This window comes from Ylistrum balloti, unplaced genomic scaffold, assembly GCF_031769215.1.
Source record: "Ylistrum balloti isolate Yb309-2 unplaced genomic scaffold, AGI_CSIRO_Ybal_v1 Utg370608, whole genome shotgun sequence".
In the NCBI taxonomy this organism is placed as follows: Eukaryota; Metazoa; Mollusca; class Bivalvia; order Pectinida; family Pectinidae; genus Ylistrum; species Ylistrum balloti.
The window spans coordinates 149,577-167,800 of NW_026782374.1; the positions used below are offsets into that span (position 1 = coordinate 149,577).

At 40.9% G+C, this 18,224-nt stretch overlaps 1 protein-coding gene across 1 annotated transcript in view; it reads right to left on the reverse strand.

Annotated features, from left to right (window-relative positions):
• Positions 1–18,224, reverse strand: part of LOC132556926 (GTPase-activating Rap/Ran-GAP domain-like protein 3) — a 148,591-nt gene that overhangs the window by 40,112 nt on the left and 90,255 nt on the right. The window contains exon 15 of the mRNA XM_060221381.1: positions 14,091–14,186. Within this exon, the coding sequence (XP_060077364.1) occupies positions 14,091–14,186 (96 nt within the window). The remainder of the gene's footprint in view (positions 1–14,090; positions 14,187–18,224) is intronic.

Consider the following 18,224-nt stretch of genomic DNA (forward strand, 5'->3'; position numbering starts at 1 on the left):
ATTACATACTAAACGTCTGTCTATAGACATTACAAAACAAACATCTGTGTACTGACATAACATGATAAATGTCTGCCTACTGATAATACATACCATATAGTCTGTCTAATGACATTACATGACAAGCGTCTGTCTACTGACATTACATGCCAACAGTCTGTCTAAAAACATTTCATACCAAAGGTCTGTCTACTGACATTACAAACCAAACGTCTGTCTACGTATGTTACATACCAAACGTCAGTCTAATAACCTTACATACCTAACGTTTCCCTACTGGCATTACATACCAAACGTCTGTCTACTGACATTACATACCAATCTTCCGTCTAATGACATTACAAATAAAACGTTTGTCTACTAGCATTACATACCAAACGTCAGTCTACTAACCTTACATACCTAACGTTTCCCTACTGGCACTACATACCAAACGTCTGTCTACTAACATTACATCGCAAAATTCTGTCAACTGAGATTAATTAACAAACGTCTATCTACAGACATTACATACTAACCATTTGACTACTGACATAATATACCAAGCGTCTGTCTACTGACATAACATGCCAAGCGTCTGTCTACTGACAATACAGGTCTAAAGTCTGTCTAAAACATAACATAACAAAGGTGTGTCTACTGACATTACAAACCAAACGTCTGTATACGTATGTTACATACCAAACATCAGTCTACTAACCTTATATACCTATCGTTGTAAAGTAACATTCGGTTCGGGTTCAGTGTTGGTTCGTTTGAAGTCGGTTCGGTTACGCGCAACCAACCGCCAGAGCGCGGGTTGAGTAAACTTGTTTCATTTTATCGACATCCACCGAAGTCGGCACATGTTTTGCCTATCGAAATAGGATTTTGAAGGGGTTACAACCCAAAGAGTGAGTGAACATTCCTTCTATATTTTGTTTCTAGTTCAATTACGTGTTTTAGTGGTGTAACGCGTACATATCATGTCAGTTTACCTTGTAACAAATGTCATGAACTGTCGATCAAGTCAATCACAAACTCTGCCGAGATTTCAGTCAACGGTTAAACAATATGCATACAAATGTCCAGTTTCAAGGTTTTAATTAAGATTCATTGTTTGATTGTAGGTTTTCACCCTCTCCGGGGGTTTGTATACTCGTTATTAAAGACTGTGAAACAGTACAGTGAAAACTCTAGGTAATCCAGCCCCACAGATCGGTTCTACGATGAGCCATACAGCCCAGAGCGTGGAGGGAATGGAAATCAATCGACTAACACGAGTCAGACAACTATCTGAGAAGGGTCAAACAGCATACGATGAATTTGTTACGTTCCATGTGGGAAGGTTATCTGCCATTAAACACGAAATTGACTCGCTATTGTCAAATCTTGACAGGTTAGACAGCACAGACAATGATAATGTTCAGAAATTCCTTAAGAGACTTAAGCAGGCACACTGTCGATACACAGTATTATCTACATAATTCACAACTTACCTCGTCAGGGTAAGATCGCATGACAGCGAAAGGCAGTTAGCATGTCAACGACTTATTGAGTCAAGCATCGATGACAAAGTCCTAAAATTCCTTAGTGAAATGTCCATGAAACAAAACCTACAGCAGCCCACACAGGCACAGGATAACACGATCCCATCCTCCCAAGCTCTTGACTCTGCGTCTCAGACACACGACACCACCAGAAATCCCACACAGGCAAGAGATGATATGTATTCTCAGGTTCTTGACTCTGCTTCGGAGGCACATACCACCTCAAGAAAATCCGGTTCTGTTACCTCAAGTATAGTTATGACCCTTCTCCTTAAGACTAAGGCTAGGGCGGAGAGGTCAAAGGTCAAACTTAGGTTTGTTAAACAAGAGGCTGAGATTGCGAGGAAACAAGCTATCCTACAGGCTGATTTGTCAATCCTTCATACACAGAGAGAAGCTGATGAAGCTGAGGCTGAATTCAAGGCGGTTATGGATTTCACAGGTAACTCGATATGTTCACACTCGTCATTTCGGGCGTTATCTATAAAACAAGAGACAGCTCCAGAAAAACATGAGAGGATTTCAAATTTTATAGCTGAACAACAATCAGACCAGGAGGAACCCGACAACCCTGATAATAAAAGGGATAATGGCCTTCATAAAACCATCCCTCCGTTACATTTGGAATTAAACTGGCTCAACCCTGTTCCCAGGTTGCCTCCCAGGTGGCAGCCTCATAATAATACGGACCTACAACACCAACCTTCTCCTGGATTGGACCCTCATGCTCTTCCATACCATCCTAGGGATCCGGTGTTGTATCAGGTTAACAGTCCGGCAAAGACTTGTGTTACAGACAGAATGGCAGCTCCAACTGTTACCAGTACTCCTTTGTCAACTCATGAGGATCAGGCAGTGATAAGTCAGATTCCTCCCAGCACACCTCAGCAGCTTGACAGTCTTCACACCACTCTCCCCCCTGCCCCACATCCTGCCATGCTCACCTCATCGCCTCAAACCTATTCCACTGCCTCTCCATACTTGGATATGTGCTCTGTATTTACTAAGTATCTGGCCAAGAAAGATCTACTCCTACTACGATTTACCAAGTTTGATGATGTGCCGGAACATTTCAGAACATGGAAGGCCAGTTTCAGTGCAATTGTCAGCGACTTAAGTCTATCACCGCTAGAGGAAATTGATCTTTTGGTTAAATGGTTAGGGCCGGAGTCCTAAAAGTTTGCACTCACGTTACGAGCCGCTAATGCCAGCAATCCCGGAAACGGAGTGAAACTCATTTGGGAGAGGTTACAGGACAAATATGGAAGTCCAGAGTCGGTTGAAGCGTCTGTTAAAAAGAAATTAAGTTCCTTCCAAAGGATAAGCAACAAGGATCATCACCGCTTGTTTGAGTTATCAGACATTGTGTCAGAGATAGCCTCGTTGAAGGAGGACCCAAGATATAGGGTACTACTTGCTTACTACGATTCATCATCAGGCGTGAACCCCATTGTCAGCAAACTCCCTACATACATCCAAGAAAAGTGGACAACAGAGGCTGTGAAGTACAAGGAGAAGCATCAAGTCACATACCCTCCCTTTTCACATTTCAATAGGTTCTTGCGGGAATTAGCAAGAGTAAGGAACGACCCCAGTTTTGAATACAACGTCCCTATCCCAGATGTCAACAAAGAGTCGAGAGATCAGACTGCACGAACAAAGATAACAACAAGAAAGACTGAAACTGGTGCCCCCAGTGTGACAGAGGACACTTGTCCACTTCATAACACTAATCACTCATTAAACAAGTGCCGTTCTTTCCGCTCCAAACCCGTCAAAGAACGAAAGGAATTCCTCTTTTCAAATGGAATATGTTTCAGGTGCTGTGGTCCTCAGAAGCACTTAGCTAAGAGTTGCACCGCGTCCGTTCAGTGCGACACATGTGGTAGTAAGGACCATCCTTCAGCACTTCACGTTGATGTCAAAGAGTCAGCCTCCAAAGCTCATGGAGGGGAGGGTCAGACACAAGGAGACTCCAGTTTAAGGACTCAAGGTGCCGTTGTGGGCATTTGTACCCAAGTATGTGGCCAAAGGGAAAATACAAGAAAATCATGTGGTAAGGTTGTGTTAGCCCAGATTTACCATAAGGATTATCCAAGCAAGGTCATGCGGTTGTATACTATTCTTGATGACCAGAGCAACAGATCACTTGGACGATCGTCACTTTTCAACCACTTCGATGAAAATGGACCAGATCTGGAATACGCCATGTCATCCTGTTCTGGCAGCCATGTTACCACAGGCAGGTTGGCATCTGGTTACATCATTGAGTCGGTGGATGGGACATTCAAGACAGAACTTCCTGACATCATTGAATGTGACGCGATACCCAACATGAGACAGGAGATTCCTTCCCCGGAAGTGACAAGGCATTCCCTTCAAGGTCAACAGGAAGCGGATTCCAGATAATCGTCCTTTAGCTTTGAAGAGAGCCAATTCCCTCTTAGCTAGCATGAAAAGGGATGAAAATAAGAAACAGCACATGGTGGAATTCATGCAGAAAATTCTGGACAAGGGACAAGCGGAAATTGCTCCTGATCTCGCTAACAACCAGGAGAGATGGTATCTTCCATTGTTCGGAGTATATAACCCAAAGAAGCCAAACACTATCAGAGGTGTATTCGACTCTTCGGCGAAGTTTGGAGACGTGTCGCAGAACGACGTTTTGCTCACAGGGCCTGACTCAACGAACAGCCTTTTAGGTATTCTACTACGCTTTAGAAAAGGATCGATTGCCCTTACCGCCGACATAGAACACATGTTCTATTGTTTCCGCGTAGAAGAACGACATAGGGATTATCTTAGATTCTTCTGGCACAGAGACAATAATCCTGAACTTGAGTTAATTGAATACAGGATGGCTGTGCATGTATTTGGCAACAGTCCCTCCCCGGCTGTTGCCACCTTTGGACTAAGGAAATCTGTTGAGCGCGCGGACTCTGATATCAAGGAATTTGTGTCGCAAAATTTCTACGTCGACGATGGACTTGTCTCAACTGATGACGTCAAGACAGGCATTGATCTCATGAAGCGCACTCAGTCGACACTAGCACGCGAAGGCAATCTGAGATTACACAAGATAACTTCCAGTAGCAAGGAGGTGCTTGATGCCTTTCACCCAAATGACCTGGCCAAAGGACTAAAGGGCCTAGAGTTAGGGAAGGACGTCATTCCTCTTCAGAGAAGTCTAGGTCTTGTATGGAACGTGAACAATGACACCTTTACCTATCAAGTGTGTCCAGATGTGCAGCCCTTCACACGTCGGGGTGTGCTCTCCACTGTCAACAGTCTTTTTGATCCACTGGGACTCATTGCACCGGTGGTGATTCGAGGAAAGCTCATTCTTCGGGATCTGATGGCGTGTAATTCATCTGGTGGGTGGGACGAGCCTTTGCCACCAGACCGCGAGGCGGAGTGGAAGACGTGGCGAGATTATCTCGCTTCTCTAGAGGATATAAGGATTCCACGAGTCTACTCCACCTTTGCTCATACCGATGTTTCTCGGAGGGAGCTCCACACCTTTGCCGACGCATCCCAGGATGCTATTGCTGCAGCATCCTATCTGAAGACCTTCCAAATAAGTGGCATCACAGAGGTCAGCTTCGTCTATGGGAAGGCTAAGGTCGCGCCACGAAAGGGTCACACGATCCCTCGGTTAGAACTTTGTGCGGCAGTACTTGCTGTTGAAATAGCTCAAACTGTCATCGAGCAACTAGGCGTTAAGCTAGACAGCGTCCGTTTCTATTCAGACAGTCAAGTCGTTCTTGGTTATATTCACAACGAGGAAAGGAGGTTTTATGTGTATGTGTCGAACCGCGTCGAGAAGATAAGGGCTTTCTCTATGCCGAATCAGTGGACTCATGTCTCCACCCTTAGCAATCCTGCAGACGTGGCTACGAGATCTGTACATGCAAAGGACATTCAAGCTAGCCCATGGGTGAAGGGCCCTGGACTTCTTGAGGAGGAAATTGCAGAAGTGACCTACCCCCTTCTTCAAGTAGAGACCGATAAAGAGGTAAGGCCTGACGTCACCTCTCTCAAAACATCTTCCAGCGAAACTCCGCGTTTGGACGGAACGCGGTTTCAAAGATTTTCCTCATGGGGTCGTCTGGTTAGAGCTATTGCCCTATTGAAACACATCGCACGCACCCATTCTAGGAACGAAGACCACTGCAGTGGCTGGCATTGGTGCACTATACACAAGAACGTTGACATGTTCCAAGAGACGGAGCGAGTCATCATTAAACAAGCACAGCTTGATTCCTTTTATTTGGAGATAAAATGTCTACGTGATGGTAAAGGACTCAACTCCAGTAGCCCACTCCTACCACTCTCACCTTACCTTGATGAACATGGCATCCTTAGAATAGGAGGCCGACTTAACAGATCCAAGGATCTCGCGAGTGGCGAGGTTAACCCCGTGATCGTGCCCAAAGGACACCACATTGCTACCTTGCTTATCCATCACTACCACAGCTCCGTTCAACATCAGGGAAGAACATTCACGGAAGGAGCACTGAGAGCAGCTGGCTTCTGGATCATTGGAGGGAAAGGTTGATCTCGTCCCTGTTGCGTATCTATGTCAAATGCAAGAAACTAAGAGGAAAGGTCGAACATCAGAAAATGTCGGATCTTCCACCTGACCGTATGACCCCAAGTCCTCCCTTCACATATGTGGGAGTTGACGCATTTGGGCCGTGGTCGGTGACCACACGACGCACTAGAGGTGGAGCGGCCAACTCTAAAAGATGGGCAATAATGTTCTCTTGCCTTGTCGCCAGGGCAGTGCACGTCGAGGTGGTGGAAGAACTCTCTTCGGCCTCATTCATCAACTCGCTTAGGCGATTCATGGCACTTCGTGGACCAGTCAAGGTATTCCGGTCGGACTGTGGCACAAACTTCGTCGGGGCAACAGGTGAACTAGGTATGTGCACAGTAAACGTAGAGGATATTGACATCCAGAGCTTTCTTCTCGAACACAGGGTTGTGTGGAAGTTCAACCCTCCCCACGCCTCTAACATGAGAGGGGCCTGGGAGAGGATGATTGGCCTTGTCAGGAGGATCTTAGACTCGATGTTGCGCGAGGTTCAAGGGAAACCACTTACCCATGACGTTTTGTGCACACTTATGGCAGAAGTGTGTGCCATCATAAACAGCAGGCCTATCACGCCTGTCTCAAGTGACCCTGATTCACCAAGCATACTGTCTCCGAACACGCTTCTAACTCAGAAAGTGAAGCAGGATGTGGCGCCCTTTGAGGAACTCCAACTTCAGGATATGTATAAATCTCAGTGGAAGCAGGTGCAGGTGTTAGCCAATCAGTTCTGGAAAAGGTGGAGGAGCCAGTACCTTCAGAATCTTCAGTCACGGCCAAAATGGAAGCAAGAACGCAAAAACCTCCAGGAAGGAGATGTGGTTCTGTTGATGGAATCCTGTGTCTCTCGCAACCAGTGGCCCGTCGGTCTTGTCGAGAAGATATTTCCTAGTTCAGACAGCCTAGTGAGGAAAGCAGCTGTTCGTGTGATGCGAGACTCCGGACCAGCGACTTACTTCCGTCCAGTTACGCAATTAGTGCTTTTGTGTTCAGAATGACTCAAACTTGTTAACTTTGTGTTTTTAAAGAACTATCATCTATATTATAATTTGGTGAGGTAAACTCAGGAGGGAAGTGTAAAGTAACATTCGGTTCGGGTTCAGTGTTGGTTCGTTTGAAGTCGGTTCGCTTACGCGCAACCAACCGCCAGAGCGCGGGTTGAGTAAACTTGTTTCATTTTATCGACATCCACCGAAGTTGGCACATGTTTTGCCTATCGAAATAGGATTTTGAAGGGGTTACAACCCAAAGAGTGAGTGAACATTCCTTCTATATTTTGTTTCTAGTTCAATTACGTGTTTTAGTGGTGTAACGCGTACATATCATGTCAGTTTACCTTGTAACAAGTGTCATGAACTGTCGATCAAGTCAATCACAAACTCTGCCGAGATTTCAGTCAACGGTTAAACAATATGCATACAAATGTCCAGTTTCAAGGTTTTAATTAAGATTCATTGTTTGATTGTAGGTTTTCACCCTCTCCGGGGGTTTGTATACTCGTTATTAAAGACTGTGAAACAGTACAATCGTCTCTCTACTGTCATTACATACCAAACGTCTGTATACGTATGTTACATACCAAACATCAGTCTACTAACCTTTTTAATCTAACGTCTCTCTACTGCCATTACATACCAAACGTCTATCTACTGACATAACATACCAAACGTCTCCCTAATGATGTTACATACCAAACGTCTGTCTACTAACCTTTTTAATCTAACGTCTCTCTACTGCCATTACATACCAAACGTGTGTCTACTGATATTACATACCAAACATTTGTTTACTGACATTACATACGAAACGTCTGTCTGATGAGAGTACATGTCAAAAGTCTGTCTGCTAACATTACATATTAAACGTCTGTGTACTGATATTACATACCAAACATTTGACTACTGACATTACATACCAAACATCTGTCTTCTGACGTTATATTCCAAATGTCTGTCTACTGACATAACATGCCAAAAGTCTGTTAAAAAAATACATATCAAAGGTCTGTCTACCGACATTGCAGACCATACGTCTTTCTACTGACATTACATACCAAAATTCTGTCTGCTAACATCACATGCCAAACGTCTGTCTACTGAAATTACATACCAAACATTTGTCTACTGACATTACATACCAAAGGTATGTCTACTGACATTACATGCCAAACGTCTGTCAACTGACATAACATACGAAACGTCTGTCTACTGACATTGCATGCCAAACGTCTGTCAACTGACATTACATACCAAACGTCTTTCTAAAAACATAACATATCAAAATTCCTGATATTACATACCAAACATCTGTCTAATAAAATAACATACCAAACGTCTGTCAACTGACATAACATACGAAACGTCTGTCTACTGACATTGCATGCCAAACGTCTGTCAACTGACACTACATACCAAACCTCTTTCTACTGAAATTACATATCAAACGTCTGCCTACTTTCATTACATACCAAATGTCAGTCAACTGACAATACATACCAAACGTCTGTCTACTGACATTACTTCTCGAACGTTTGTCTACTGACATTACATACCAAAGGTATGTCTACTGACATTAAAATCCAAACGTCTGTCTACTGACATTACATTCCAAACATCTGTCAACTGACATAACATACGAAACGTCTGTCTACTGACATTGCATGCCAAACGTCTGTCAACTCACACTACATACCAAACCTCTTTCTACTGAAATTACATATCAAACGTCTGCTTACTTTCATTACATACCAAATGTCTGTCAACTGACAATACATACCAAACGTCTGTCTACTGACATTACTTCTCGAACGTTTGTCTACTGACATTACATACCAAAGGTATGTCTACTGACATTAAAATCCAAACGTCTGTCTACTGACATTACATTCCAAACATCTGTCAACTGACATAACATACGAAACGTCTGTCTACTGACATTGCATGCCAAACGTCTGTCAACTCACACTACATACCAAACCTCTTGACTACTGAAATTACATATCAAACGTCTGTATACTTACATTACATACCAAATGTCAGTCAACTGACATTATATACCAAATTTCTATCATTGACATTACATAACAAATATCTGTCTACTGACATTACATACCAAAGGTATGTCTACTGACATTAAAATCCAAACGTCTGTCTACTGACATTACATGCCAAACATCTGTCAACTGACATAACATACGAAACGTCTGTCTACTGACATTGCATGCCAAACGTCTGTCAACTGATATTACATACTAAACGTCTTTCTAAAAACATAACATATCAAAACTCCTGATATTACATACCAAACATCTGTCTAATAAAATAACATAGCAAACGTCTGTCTAATGATGTTACACACCAAACGTCTGTCTACTAGCATAACATACCAAACCTCACTCTGCTGACATTACATACCAAACATTAGACTACTAACATAACATACCAAATATCTGTCTACTTAAATTACATACCAAACATTTGCTTACTGACATTACATGCCAAAAGTCTATCTGCTGACATTACATATCAAACGTCTATCGACCGATATCACATATGAAAAGTTGGTCAACTGACATTACATACCAAACGTCTGTCTATTGATATTACATACCCAACATTTGTTTACTGACATTACATAGAAAATGGCTGTCAACTGACACTACATACCAAACCTCTTTCTACTTTAATTACATATCAAACGTCTGCCTACTTACATTACATACCAAGTGTCAGTAAACTGACAATACATACCAAACGTCTGTCTACTGACATTACTTCTCGAACGTTTGTCTACTGATATTACATACCAAAGATATGTCTACTGACATTAAAAACCAAACATCAGTCTACTGACATTACATACCAAACATTTGTTTACTGCCATTACAAACGTCTGTCTGATGACATAACATGCCAAACGTCTGTCTACTGACATTACATAACAAATGTCTGTCAACTGACATTACATACCAAACCTCTTTCTACTGAAATTACATATTAAACGTCTGTCTACTGACATTACTTCTCGAACGTTTGTCTACTGACATTACATCCCAAACGTCTGTCTCAAAAGATAACATATCAAAACTCCTGATATTACATCCCAAACATCTGTCTAATAAAATAATATAGCAAACGTCTGTCTAATGATGTTACTCACCAAACGTCTGTCTACTAGCATAACATACAAAATCTCACTCTGCTGACATTACATATCAAATGGCTGTCTGTTGTCATTAAAAATTAAACGTTTGTCTACAGACATTACATACCAAACGTCTGTCTACTGACACTACATACCAAAAGTCTGTCAATTGACTTTACATACCAAACATTTCACTACTGACTTTACATACCAAACATTTCACTACTGACTTTACATACCAAACATTTCACTACTGACTTTACATACCAAATGTCTGTCCACTGACACTACATACCAAACGTCTGTCTACTGACATTACATAACAAATGTCTCCCTACTGGCATTACATACAAAACGTCTTTCTAAAAAACATTAGATATCAAAACTCTGTCTAATAAAATAACATAGCAAATGTCTCTCTTATGATGTTACATACCAAACGTCTGTCTACTAGCATAACATACCAAATCTCACTCTGCTGACATTACGTATCAAATGTCTGTCTGTTGTCATTACATACTAAACGTCTGTCTATTGACATTACATACCAAATAGTCTGTCTAATGATATTACATGCCAAGCGTCTGTCTACTGACATTATATGCCAAACGTCTGTCAACTGACATAACATACCAAAGGTCTGTCTACTGACATTACAAACCAAACGTTTGTTTACTAACATTACATACTAAACATCTGTTTGCTGACATTATGTTCCAAACGTCTGTCTTCTGACATTATATTCCAAACATCTGTCTACTGACATTACATGTCAAAAGTCTGTCTAAAAACATTACATACCAAAGGTCTATTTACTGACATTACATACCAAACGTCTGTCTACTGTCTTAACATACCAAACGTCGGTCTACTGACATTACATACCAATCTTCTGTCTAATGACATTACAATTAAAACGTTTGTCTACTAGCATTACATACCAAACGTCAGTCTACTAACCTTACATACCTAACGTTTCCCTACTGGCATTACATACCAAACGTCTGTCTACTGACATTACATCGCAAAATTCTGTCAACTGAGATTAATTAACAAACGTCTATCTACTGACATTACATACTAAACATTTGACTACTGACATAATATACCAAGCGTCTGTCTACTGACATAACATGCCAAGCGTCTGTCTACTGACAATACAGGTCTAAAGTCTGTCTAAAACATAACATAACAAAGGTGTGTCTACTGACATTACAAACCGAACGTTTGTATACGTATGTTACATACCAAACATCAGTCTATTAACCTTATATACCTAACGTCTCTCTACTGCCATTACATACCAAACGTCTGTCTACTGACATTACATACCAAACATCTGTCTTCTGACATTATATTCCAAATGTCTGTCTGCTGACATAACATGCCAAACATGTATCTACTGACAATACATACAAAACATCTGTCTTCTGTCATTATATTCCAAATGTCTGTGTACTGACATAATATGCCAAAAGTCTGTTTAAAAACATTACATACCAAAGGTCTGTCTACTGACATTAAAAACCAAAGGTCTATCTACTGACATTACATACCATATATCTTTCTACTGTCAATACATACGAAACGTCTGTCTACTGACATAATATGCCAAACGTCTGTCAACTGACATTACATACCAAACGTCTGTCTATTGACATTACATACCAAACGTCTTTCTACTGACATTACATACCAAACGTCTGTCTACTGACATTACATCTCAAACGTCTATCTACTGATATTACATATCGAATGTCGGTCTACTGACTTTTCATATCAAATGTCTGTCTCATGATATGACATACCAACGGTCTGTCTACTGATATTACATACCAATCTTCTCTCTACTGACATTGCAAGTAAATCGTTTGTCTACTAATGATTACAAACTGTAAATATGTCTACTGAAAATACATACCAAACTTCTGTCTTCTGACATTACATGACAAAAGTCTGTCTGCTGACATTTCATGTCAAAAGTCTGTATGCTGACATTAAATACCAAACGTCTGTATTCTGATATTACATACCAACAGTCTGTCTACTGACATTACATACCAAACATCTTTCTGCCAACATTAGATGCCAAACGTCTGTCTACTGAAATTACATGCCAAAATTATGTCTAAAAACATTACATACAAAATGTCTGTCTGCTTACATTACATATCAAACGTCAGTTTACTAACAATACATACCAAACGTCTGTCTACTGACATTACATACCAAAAGTATGTCTAGTAATATCACATACCAAACGTCTGTCTGCTGACAATGCATACCAAATGTCTGTCTGCTGACATTACATATCAAACATCTTTATACTGATGTTACATATCAAACGTCTCTCTACTGACGTTACATGCCAAACGTCTATCCACTGACATAACATGCAAAACGTTTGTCTACTGACATTACATACCAATTATCTGTCAACTGACATTACATATCAAAAGTCTGTCTACTAAAAAAACATACCAAACGTCTGATTACTGACATTACTCACCAAAACGTCTGTATACTGTCATTACATAACAAACGTTTTTCTACTGACATCACATACCAAACATTTGTCTACTAACATAATATACCAAACGTCTGTCTACTGACATCACATGCCAAACGTCTGTCTAATGATATTAAATCCCAAACATCTGTCTGCTGACATCACATATCAAACGTCTGTTTACTAATGTTACATACCAAACATTTGACTACTGACATTACATACCATACGTCTGTATAATGACATTACTTAACAAATGTCTGTCTACTGACATTATATACCAAATTTCTATCATTGACATTACATAACAAATATCTGTCTACTGACATTACATACCAAACGTCTGTCTACTGACATTACATACCAGTCAACTGACACAAAATACCAAATGTCTGTCTACTGACATTACATATTAATCGTCTGTCTACTGACATTACATACCAAACGTCTGTCTACTGATATTACATACCAAACTTCTTTACACTGACATTACATACCAAATGTCTGTCTGCTTACATTATAAATAAAACGTTTGTCTACTGACATTATATGGCAAACGTCTGTCTACTGACATTACATACCAGTCAACTGACACAAAATACCAAACGTCTGTCTACTGACATTACATACTAAACGTTTGTCTACTGACATTACATACCAAACGTCTGTCTACTGATACTACATACCAAACTTCTTTACACTAACATTACATACCAAATGTCTGTCTGCCTACATTACATACCAAACGTCTGTCTACTGAAATTACATATCAAACATCTTCTTCTAATTACATTACATACCAAACGTCTGTCCAATGACAATACATACCAAACATCTGTCAGCTGACATTACAAGCCAAACGTCTGTCTTAAAAATTACATACCAAACATCTGTCTAATGACATTAGATACCAAACGTCTGTCTACTGACAATACATACCAAACATCTGTCAGCTGACATGATATGCCAAACGTCTGTCTAAAACATTAGATACCAAACGTCGTTCTCCTGACACTACATACCAAATGTATGTCTACTGACACTATATATCAAACGTCGGTCTACTGACATTACATATAAAGCGTCTGTCGCTGGCATTTCATGTCAAACGTCTGTCTACTGACATTAAATACCAAAAGTTTCTCTACTGACATTACATACCAAACGTCTATCTACTGACATTACTTATCAAACGTATGTCTACTGACATTACATACCAAACGTCTGTTTCCTGTTTAAACAATTTACGTTTTTTTTTATTATGATATAAGAAAACGTTAGTTTTTCAACACCACATAATGAACTTTATACGCACCTGTCCAACTCTGACAAATTCGACTCTGCGTGCGTCCTCCTTATGGCGGGAACTATGGGATTCTTGTAGAACGTCACTGAATGCTCTGCGGTATAACTAAAAGATATTGATGGCATTAAGGTCTTCCTATTTCAACAAGAGTGTTGAGATATGTATATATATAAGCATTGATACACTTAATGAAATATCTTGCTATTATTCAACAGTTAGGGGTAGTTGATGTACCGTTGTGAAATACTCCATTAACAAATATAGGAAGACATAACACGTTTCTCAATAAGACTACAACATCAACCGTATACATGCACGGAAATAAGACAAAACACTGTTGACAATTCCAATGTGACTAGTACAACTTCCTGTTGTCAGTAACAGACAAATACGATCACAGGATAAACCTCCGACATTGTCTTATCCTAGACAGACAGACATAACAACGATAGAAATAAAGAGAAACATTGAGAAGCGATCACTTCTTTCAAAAACTTTATGTTATGCACGATAATATATATATATAAATAAATATATATATAATTAGGAGAATTTTGGGAGAAAAAAAAGGTTCACATTTATCTATGATGGACAGATGTCATAACAAAATCCAGGGAGCGGGAAATCTCCATCAGTTTACATGTTATCCATAACAAACACTATATATATATCCACGGAGAGATCTGGGGGCCAGAAATCTCCATCAGTTTACATGTTGTTATCCTAGAAAGACGGTATTGTTATCCACGGAGAGATCTGGAGGCCAGAAATCTCCATTAGTTTACATGTTGTTATCCTAGAAAGACGGTATTGTTATCCACGGAGAGATCTGGAGGCCAGAAATCTACAGCAGTTTACATGTTGTTCTCCATGACAGACAGTATATATATATATCTATATATATATATCAACGTAGAGATCTGGGGGCCGGAAATCTCCATCAGTTTACATGTTGTTATCTATGACAGACGGTATATACTCAAGAAAACATGTTTCTTTGGCGAATACCTGTAAATGAGTGAAAACAAAATGACGTTTGTGCAATATTAGAAAATGGTAATATTTACATTTCAAAATCCAAGGGCGTTACCAAAATTATTCAAGCGTGAAAGTCTGTATTAGCGAAAGAGCTAATTCGTAACCGCAGTAGAGACTACAAGGACATTGCTTGGCCGTCGTGTGTCTCCCCAAACAGTCCGCAACAGGTTGAGGGCCTACCAATTGAAAGCGCGGCATCCCTACACTGGACCCAATTTGTTGCAACGTCACCGTAATAATCGGCGTAACTGGACCTGTGTTCACCGTCGTTGGACCTTACGACAATGGAACAATGTTAAGGTTCCAATTTCCATTTAACCGGCATTCGATATCGGGACGAAATTTTAAGACCCGTGGTTCTGCCATTCTTAAGACGCCATGGCGTTGGCGCCATTTTTCAACAGGATAACTCACCAGCGCACACCAGTCGCGTCAGCAGAACTTTCTTGCAGCAGAATAACGTACAGGTGTTAGATTGGCCATCTAAATCACCTGATTTGTCACCGATTGAGCATGTCTGGGACGTTCTTTGGCGACGTGTGAGAGAACGTCAAAATCAGCCGTCAAACTCGCAGGAGTTGGCCCAAGCCTTGATCGCTGAATGGAACAACATCTCTCCTCGAATTATCCGCCGGTTTACGAGTTCCATGCGACGACGCTGCAATGCTGTTTACTTCGCAAACGGTGGCCATACCCGTTACTAATGGTGTTACCTTTGAAATTGACCCCAACGTCCTTTACAGTCGAATAAAATCAACTGAACGCAAAGTTTTATAATGAACCATGACTGCAGTTTTATCAGAATTGATCAATTCTTTTATTCGTACATAATTGGTAAGGATTTATGACAGACGGTATATACTCAACAAAAAAAGAAAGGTTAACATGTTTTCTTGGTGAATACCTGTAAATGAATGAAAACAAATTGACGTTTGGCAATATTGGAAAATGGTAATGTTTTACATTACAAAATCCAAGGGCGTTACCAAAATTATTCAAGCGTGAAAGTCTGTATTAGCGAAAGAGCTGCACGAGGTTTTCTGCGACTAACTTGTATCTTCGCTTGAATTTCATAAACATTCAAACTGACAACTGTTCCTTAGATCCTTAGGACTTAGGAATCACCGAATCTTGCTATCTATCAACGTTATCATTATGCCCCGGCTGTCACAAATACAGAGAGAAAGGGCTGTAGGCATGATCCAGGCTGGGGAGTCTCGCCGTCGAGTTGCACGGCATTTTGTTGCAGTGTTAAGACAATTTGCCAGTTGGTAAGTCGTTTAAACCAAACTGGGTGAACATCCGATCGTCCCCGAAGCCGCCGACCCAGTAAAACGACCGCCAGGGATGACCGTCGTATACGATTGATACACTTGCGCAATCGATTCGTAACCGCAGTAGAGACTACAAGGACATTGTTTGGCCGTCGTGTGTCTCCCCAAACAGTCCGCAACAGGTTGAGGGCCTACCAATTGAAAGCGCGGCATCCCTACACTGGACCCAATTTGTTGCGACGTCACCGTAATAATCGGAGTAACTGGACCTGTGTTCACTGTCGTTGGGCGTTACGACAATGGAACAATGTTCTGTTTTCAGATGAGTCCAGGTTTTGTCTTCAACACGGTGACGGAAGGCGCAGAGTGTGGAGGCGACGAGGGGAGCGTTTTGCGAACTGCTGCGTCGCAGAACGGGACTACTTTGGAAGTATAATCGTACCAGGCTTGTTGTGTTAAATGGCAATTTAACCGGCATTCGATATCGGGACGAAATTTTAAGACCTGTGGTTCTGCCATTCTTAGGACGCCATGGAGTTGGCGCCATTTTTCAACAGGATAACTCACCAGCGCACACCAGTCGCGTCAGCAGAACTTTCTTGCAACAGAATAACGTACAGGTGGTAGATTGGCCATCTAAATCACCTGATTTGTCACCGATTGAGCATGTCTGGGACGCTCTTTGGCGACGTGTGAGAGAACGTCAAAATCAGCCGTCAAACTTGCAGGAGTTGGCCCAAGCCTTGATCGCTGAATGGAACAACATCTCTCCTCGAATTATCCGCCGGTTTACGAGTTCCATGCGACGACGCTGCAATGCTGTTTACTTCGCAAACGGTGGCCATACCCGTTACTAATGGTGTTACCTTTGAAATTGACCCCAACGTCCTTTACAGTCGAATAAAATCAACTGAACGCAAAGTTTTATAATGAACCATGACTGCAGTTTTATCAGAAATGATCAATTCTTTTATTCGTACATGATTGGTAAGGATTTATGAAGAGGTTAATTAATTGATCACAGAATAAAGTAGTGTTACCTTTCTTTTTTTGTTTAGTATATATATATCAACATAGAGATCTGTGGGGCCGGAAATCTCCATTAGTTTTACAAGTTGTTATCTATGACAGACAGTATGTATATCCACGGAGAGATCTGGTGTCCGGAAATCTCCATCAGTTTTACAAGTTGTTATCTATGACAGACGGTAGATATATCCACGGAGAGATCTGGGGGCCGCGAATCTCCATGTTTTGATCAATTACTGAGAATATATATATCCACGGAGAGATCTGGGGGTCGGAAATCTCCATCAGTTTAAATCTTGTTACCCATGACAGACGGTATATGTATCAACGGAGAGATCTGGGGACCGGGAATTTCCATCAGTTTTACAAGTTGTTATCTGTGACAAACGGTATATATATATCCACGGAGAGATCTGGGGGCCAGAAATCTCCAGCAGTTGACAAGTTGTTATCCATGACAGACGATATATATATCCACCGAGAGATCTGCAGGCCGGAAATATCCATCAGTTTTACAAGTTATCTATGACAGACAATATATATATCAACGGAGAGATCTGGGGGCCGAAATTTCCAGCAGTTGTCATGATGTTATGCATGACAGACGGTATATATATCTACGGAGAGTTCTTGGGTCCGGAAATCACCATCAGTTAACATATTGTTATCCTTGACAAACGTTATATATATCCCCGGACAGATCCGGGGGCCGGGAATCTCCATCAGTTTACATGTTGTTTCTCATGAATACAGTATATATATCCACGGAGTGATCTGGTGGCCGGGAATCTCCATCACTTTA